The sequence below is a fragment of the Chinchilla lanigera genome, unplaced genomic scaffold, assembly GCF_000276665.1.
Source record: "Chinchilla lanigera isolate Chin_1 unplaced genomic scaffold, ChiLan1.0 scaffold00160, whole genome shotgun sequence".
NCBI classification, from domain to species: Eukaryota; Metazoa; Chordata; class Mammalia; order Rodentia; family Chinchillidae; genus Chinchilla; species Chinchilla lanigera.
This window is the reverse complement of record NW_004955561.1, coordinates 1656877-1664879: the sequence shown is the minus strand read 5'-3', so window position 1 is coordinate 1664879 and position 8003 is coordinate 1656877. Positions and strand designations below refer to the sequence as shown.

Genomic DNA, 8003 nt, shown 5'->3' with positions numbered 1-8003 from the left:
TGGGGGGTGGGGGTGGGGGTGGAGAGTACCAATAAGCATTTAGTGAGCATCTGCTCCCAAAACACTCCTGTAAGGGTTTGCCTGAAACGTCCCTCCTCCCACACTGCTCCTGCCCTGTACCACAAAGATCCTGTTGGGAAAACAGGTTATTAAATATTTGTCTCACTCCCCTAAAACTTAATTTTTTCTCCTGTGTTCAAATTTGAGTTATTTTACTACCAGATCTGGCTAACAGATTAACACTTCAGGCCAGATCTGAGACAATGCTCAAGGGAAAGCTGGGAAGCAGCTTCCGCAAAGCAGGGCCACACACACCTGCTCCCTGAGGCCTACAATCTGGGATGCAGGCACCCATGGGGCCCAGCAGCCCACAACACTGCCCAGGAAAGCAACAAGTCCTCCTACTCACGCTGCAGGGGTAGCAAGGAGGGACAAAGAAGGGGCTGTCCCAGTCCCACTCATTCCCCGTCAGAAACCCTCTGAAAAGATACCTGCACTCTTATCCTGCTGAACAGTCAAAAAACACTGGGAGGCAATAATAGTAAGACAGCAATAGTCATTATCTCTGGCTGAATGAGAATTATGTTCTCTAAACATTTTTGTAATTTAAAAGATCCCATAGTGGGAAAATGTAATTTTAAAAAACAAAAACCAAACCCAAAGTTTGTTGCTTCCCAAGCAAGTAAGCAAGCAAATGTCTTGACACTGGTATTAACCATGTCACAAAATGCCTCTTCCCCCTCTTACATCCATCAGGGTGCTGATAGGGCTGGAAGCGTAGCTCAAGAGATACAGGGCTTGTCCACAGGGGAAAATGCTGAGAAGAAAGAAATGGCTCATAGTTTTTAAAGCATTTGACAAATGACTCCAGAGGATCTGGCAGGAACAAGGAAATGGTGACTTCTAAATTCTTTTGTTCCAAAATTAAGAAAACCTTACAGCTAGGTTTCAACAATTAAAGGAGTAATTATAACTAAAGCAGACTACAGCAAGCCTTGTTACCTTGTGCTGCTCTGGGACAGGCGTGGTGCACTTGTAAGAGTAATCCAGGCCCATTTCTCCAAATGCCACAGCCTTGGGGTGCCTTAAGGCTTGCAAAAGATTTCGTTCTTGACTCTCATTATAGTACCGTGCAAAATGAGGGTGACAGCCAAAGGCCCCCCAAACCTGATCCTCCTTCAATAGCTCCTCCCACAGGCAATCCGTCAGTGTCCGAGGATCACAGAAGTCTGAGATGCAGCCCTGAAACTCCTTAGGGAAGGAGCTGCTATACATTCTCCTGAACTTTGTGAAGGTCCCTTTGAAAGACAGCTTGGAGTAGAGCATGTCCAAGTGGCAGTGGGTATCAATGAAGCCCTCCTCCAGGCCTAGTTCCCGGTGGCTCCTCGGCAGGAAGGCAGATGTGCTCCTGTCCACCTGTCCTCCACCAGAACGAGGTGGTGTCTCCTCTCGGAATGTTCTTTTCTCCTTCATCTCTTCTCTGGAGTTTCTGGAGAAATGAAATGCACGAGAATTCTTTGATCTGCCTTCATCTGCAGCCTTCAGGTCACTGGAGATGTTCTGGGCATCCACTACGGGGCTGGGGGAATAGTCACACTGGAGGCTGCGGCTGCTCTTCCCAGCCTGCGCTGTATCATGGCTGCTGCTGCCGCAAACAGAGGGGTACCCCGGAGTCTTGGAGCTGCTGCTCCAGTAGCTGGCATAGTCACACCAAGGACTACTATACAAATGAGGAGGGTACATGACATAGTCAGTGGGGAAGGAAGAAGGCTCTGGAACTGCTGAGTATTTCAGCGAGACGGTCTCTTCCTGAGAGAATCTGACTGTGGAGACCTCGTCCACATCAGACCAGTCACTTCCTGAAGAGGGGTGCTCCAGCACCACCTCCCTGTCTTTATGCTGCAGAAAGGAAAGGACAATGTGTTAGTCTTCCCATGTGCAAACAGCCCTCGTGCTTAGCACCAAGATGTGAGGATGGTCTGTCCCTTCTGGAGCTCAGGTGGGAGACTAATTCCCACTATGAGGGTCCAAGAGAATGAAAACCTAACCCGACTGTAGTGTTTGGAGATGGGGCCTTTGGGAGGTCATTACATTAGAGAAAGTCATCAGGATGGAGGCCCAGGATTGAACCTTGGTAGTTTTATATGAAGATGGAGAGAGACCAGATGATAAGACACACAAGTGAGCTCACTGTCTCTTGCCATGATGCCCTGCCCCTGTTGGGTCCGTGCCAGCAACAAGGCCCTCACCAGATGCAGCTCCTTCACCTTGGACCAGAACTGTGAGCAAATGATATTGTTATTAGCAAAGGCATCAGCAGACATAAACCCTGGCTCATTTTCTGTGCAGAGGTACATTAGCTCACCTTTCACCTGTTGCCTTACAATCTCCACATTCCAGAAGTGAAACCTGCTAGGTTACACCACAAGCTGCAGCTGCAAACAGTCCTATCATATCTGAGGTATGTTCCTGTGATCACTGTATTCTGCCCCTAAAGGGGATGCTATACCTGTACCTGTATTCCTTCTCTAACTGGTCCCTCTAGAGAAAAAGTGCTCTGCAGAATGCACTCCATACTGGGGATCTGAGGATGCCCAACAATATTTCCAATACACCCAAAACACAAAACCACAACTGTTGTGGTTGATCTGAAATGTGCCCCCAAATACTGGGTCTATGGCTTGCCCACTTGAGTCCATGTTAACTATGCCTCACCTGCAGTCCACAGAATGCAGAAGAAAAGCTATGGACTCCAGGGCTGGGTCACACAGGCTGTGGCCTTCTTCCCCTTGTGCTGTCAGCTGGCTTCCTCCAAAAGTAGCCAGCCATGCCACCCCCATGAAGTCACCTGCAGGTACAGGTGGGGGGGGAGGGGGGGAGGCTGAGCTGATGTGGCACCATTGTCATCCCATCAGAACCAGGTGTCAAATGCCTGCAGACCTCAAACCATGGGAGCTACCACATGAGTCTCCCCAGACTACACTTTCTCAACTCAGTGCAAAACCTACTTGTAAGCCACTAAATAGCAACAAGAACAGGAACAGCCATGCCTTGCATCAAATCAAACAGTGTAACAGGTAAGCCCTGGAAACAGCCTAGATGCCTATCAATGGATGGATGAAGAAAATACGGTCTATACATGTGATGGGATCTTAGCAATAAAGAATAAAATCATGTCATTTGCAGGAAAATGGATGGAACTCAAGACCACCGTGCTAAATGAAGTAAGCCAGACTCCGAAAGCTAAATATCATGTTTTCTCTTATATGACAAGCCTAAAATATAGATAAATAAAGTTTAAATATCACATTGTTTTTCTTATACGAGAAACCCAAAATATAAATAAGGAGCAAAATAAAAAGACATTAGGAAACAGGGAGACATTTTTCCAATGGAAAGAGGAACAAGAGATGGAGACAAGAGGGAAGGAAGGGGAAAGGGATTTTAAAACAATGAGCTGAATAGAAAGAAAGTAGGAATAGAACTTTTGCAAATAGAGAGGGGAAGAAGAGTTGGAGGGAGCAGGGAGAGAAGGGGGTCAAAAAAAAGGAGGTGTTATGTACACGTACAAACTCCCCATGATAAATGTAACCCTATGTACCGCAAGCACATATTAGTAAAAAAATAAATAAATGAGTAGGATAAAGGAGAGACAATAGGAAACTAAAAGTTAAGACTCTTAGAGATGGGAGAGGGGGCCAGGAAGAGGTGAGAAGAAATCAAATGATCTAGGTAAGTTACATACATGTACCAATTTCCCAAAACAAGCATCACTATTCTATACTACAAACATGAACTAATTTTTTAAAAAGGAAAAATTCCACAAGATTGCAGGGAGAAATAAAACAAAACAATCTTATACCAAGGATCAGGAACCAGAATAGCTTCAGACATCTCACAAAACTGAAAATAAAAAGACAAAGGAACAATGCTTTCAGAATTCGCTCCCCAAAATGACTTCCAACTTAGGACTTCAATAAAGCCAAACTTGATATTAAGGTTGAGTGTAAAGGCAGTCCCAGACACCTAAGTTTTCCAAAAAATGTCTCACATCAGCAACATCTAGGGGGCTAGGTGAGTGGCTCAGTAGCTGATGTGTGATGCCTTTGGAATCGATCCTCGGCACTGCCAGTACCAACAGTAATAATATCACAATTTAGGACCAAACTAGAAAGACCAAACACATTTAATAAAGATAACTAAAAACCCAGATGCTCGATGTGTGCTTCACTTACTTTTTGGATTTCTAGGTGGGAGTCAGCATCATCCACAAACTCTGGGGGTAGAGCAGGTTTGTCAATGCCTGTCCTTCGGCCCCCAAGTGGCTCCACACTGGGTTTCTCCTGAGGGTCTATAACCACTCTCCTGTCACAGAAGTGGCCCTTGTCTAGCACAGGCCTTTCCTCTTCCACCCTGACCTGTGGGGACGGTGCTCTCTCCTGCCGGGGAGCAGCAACGGTGACACTGCGGGCTGGTCCTGGTCCTTCTCCACTGGGATGCTCTCCCAGACATGGCTTCACCCTGGGGGCAGCAGCCTCTCCCTTCCTTTTGGGCATTGATGTCCCCAGGATGCCCTGGATGGCCTTCAGGTAGATGACAGTGGAACCCTGGTCTCGAAGCCTCTCCCTTTTCCTCTTCTGGACCTTGTCTGGCTCTGTCACATCATTCTGACCCTCAGCTTCAACTGCAAACTCAGAGTTGCTGGAGTTACGAGAACTATCTTTGGAATCAACCTGGAAGGAAAAAGACCACTTTTCAAAGAGTCATCATGACAGCACTTTCATGTAAGAAGCACATGACACAGTATGAACCCAGGGTGGTTCTTCCAGTTGAAGTGTAAGCAACAATCACTGAGAAAGAGATGCTGTCGGGATGGGGATTCCAACACACCCAGGGAGAAGTGCCACTGCCAAATGGTGAGCTGCTGCTGCCTGGTGAGCTGCTGCTGCCGTCTCGCACCCCTCACCTTCTCAGCCCATATGATGGTGCCCACACGTGTGGTGGGGAGGAATGAGCTGGGATTAGTAGTCTAATGAGACCAGACCACAAGCTCCTAGAGGCAAGGCCTTACCACACACAGTGACAGAACATCGACTCCAAACCTTCCACCGACACCAGCTGGGCCAGCTCAGTCCGCTATCTCAAGAGTTCAGAAATGTCAAGGACCCAGGGAGAGGACAGGTCAGCCTGGCAAACTCCAGCTCTGATCAGACTCCAATCTCCCATGTCCTAAGAGTTCTTCCCACCCGACCCCAAACCTCCTTCAAGATTCTGTCAACATCTTCCCCAAATCACTATCTTGGTGCTGGACAGAGGACTCCTCTCCCAGAGACTGACCCAAGCTCTACTGGGAATACCTAGTGCCCCTTCATACCTCTCCCAACTCTTCAGAGACTACCAGGAATCTCAGTCCCTTCTGTCCCCCTTAGGGGAAAAGCTAGACTATTTCTAGCTTTATTAATCTGCAACATTAATTTGTTGTGAAACTCAGACCCAGTTTAATCACACCTGCTATAAGAACACTGCACAAATCTCCCCCTCAAAACAGGCATAGTGGGGGCTGGGGATTTAGCTCAGTGGCAAAAGCGCCTGCCTGGCAAGCGCAAAGTCGTGAGTTCGGTTCCCGGTACCGGAGAAAAAAAAAACAGGCATAGTGGTACACACCTATGATCCCAGCACTTGGAGGCTGGGATAGGAGGATTGCCATGAGTTTGGACCCAGCCTAGATAGACTACACAGTGAGTTCAAGGCCAACATAAATTACATAGCAAGACCCTGTCTCAAAAAAAGAATACAATCTTCCCCAGAAAGGTCCCAGTAGCTATGGAACTCCAAACCTCCTCAGTAGTGACTGAGGCATTCTACAGACCCTACAATTTGTACTTCTAAGCCATTTGTATTAAAATTTCTCTACAATGTAAATATGCTCAGAAAAAGGAACCCCAAAGCAAGCTTTTCCCCTAAGGTGAAAAAAGAGATGACTACCAGATGACTGGGTAAATAAACAGACACCAAAAAACAGAAGGAAAAAAGAAAAAGAGAGAGAGATTGCTTTGACAACTAAGACAAAAATTCTTTTGGGTCTATATATTTGAAAATAAAGTCTGAACTGACCAACTGCTCCTCTTTGGGAAGTGACAAGAACAGGGAAGGCTTAATTGCCTATCATAAACCTTTTATACTGACTTTTCCCCCAAGAAACACACAATATCTCCTCTTTACCATTATCTGGAACTACTGTGTACAAATGTTAGTATAGCTTAGTAATTTTTTCCTGGAAGTACTCTAATTGTTGGCAGCTGGGAGTCTGGAGCAATAATCAGGAAAGGTAGCTTACACTTTGATTTTGAACCTCTCTGAACTTACTGAAGTTTCTAATACACGAATTTTTTAAGCCAGGCATGGTGGTACAGGCCTATAATCCCAGCACTCGGAAGGCTGATGCAGGAGGCTCACCACAGGTTCAAGGCCACTCTGGGCTACACAGTGAGTTCAAAATCACCCTGACCTGCATAGTGAGACCCTGTCTCAAAAAAAAAAAAAAAAAGAAAAAAAAAGAACTGTCCAACATGTGTCTACAGGGAATATCTGGGAAAAGGAGGTGATGGACCATTTTTATTTTCTTGACACCTTTGTAAGTTAGGGAAATCTAGGGGTCGGGGTGTAGTTCAGTGGTAGAGTGGGAAACAAAAAGCAGGAAGATCACAAGATGGGTCACACAGTTCTTGATTCCAAGGAGGTTTGGCTGGGATCAAACCAAGGGACCATGCTAAGGGTACATGTGGTAGTTTTTCTTTTCTGTAAAACAGGGATCACAGGTGTGGCAGCTCTGTACATCACAAATTTGTGTGAAGACAGAGGGCATGTTATTATACCCCAACCTTTCTACCCTTAAGTCTTCACACCCTCTCCCAGAGTCACAAATATTTGGCTTGTGTGTGTGTGTGTGTGTGTGTGTGTGTGTGTGAGAGAGAGAGAGAGAGAGAGACAGAGAGAGAGACAGAGAGAGAGACAGAGAGAGAGACAGAGAGAGAGAGATGCTGGGGATCAAATACAGAAGTGTGGGAATGCTAAGCACATACTATCTACATTTCCAGCCCAGGGTTATCTTTCATCATCATTACTATTTCGCAGTCAGGGGCTGAACCTAGGGCTTCACACACTAGGTAAACACTCTATCAGTGCGTTAAATCCCCAGCCCTTTTTAAATGTTAAGACAGGGTCCTCCTAAATTACTCATGCTGGCTTTAAACTTGTAATCCTCCTGTCTCAGCCTCCCAAGTAGCTGGAATTACAGGCATGTGTTACTATGCCTTGCAGTCTTTTTTTGTTTTGTTTTGAGACAGGATCTCGATATGTAGTGCAGGCTGGCCTCAAGTTCACAGTGATCCTCCTAGCTCAACCTCCTGCCTCAGTCTCCTAAATGCTAGGATTATAGGCATGCAACACAATGTCCAGCAAAGTGATCAATGCTTTAAAGTGAGTTTTTCAAAATTTCAAACACTCGGAGAACATAGCAGGCCTCATTCTATCTGTGGATCTGCTGTTTGCCAACCCTGATTGTGAAGACCAAGGCTATAGTGGGGGTAGAAAGGTTAGGGTGTAATAACATGCCTTGTGTCTTCACACAAACTTGTAATGCACAGAGCTGCCACACCTGTGATCCCTGTTTTATAGAAAAGAGAACTACCACATAGCTTCTAAGTGGCAGAGCTATGATTCAAATTTAAGTTCTCCTGACATCCTCAAAACAATGGGGGGAAAAAAGTATGAAACACAAAAGTGCCTTGGGCAGAACATGCAAAAGATGAGGGGCTGGGGATTTAGCTCAGCGGCAAAAGCGCCTGCCTGGCAAGCGCAAGGTCGTGAGTTCGGTTCCTGGTACCGGAGAAAAACCAAAAACCAAAAAAAAACAAAACAAAAAAAGGATGAATAGTCTCAGTGCATTGCTAGGTGAGGCAGGAGGATCACAAGTTCAAGCCGAGCCTGGGCAAATTTATCCA

At 46.0% G+C, this 8003-nt stretch overlaps 1 protein-coding gene across 1 annotated transcript in view; it reads right to left on the bottom strand.

The window, feature by feature from the left end:
• Tatdn2 (TatD DNase domain containing 2) overlaps nt 1-8003 on the bottom strand; it is a gene marked incomplete at its 5' end in the record, with an annotated part of 19790 nt that overhangs the window by 8381 nt on the left and 3406 nt on the right. Inside the window, 2 exon segments of the mRNA XM_005413068.2 lie at nt 1003-1899; nt 4236-4733. Coding sequence (XP_005413125.1) covers nt 1003-1899; nt 4236-4733 — 1395 coding nt within the window.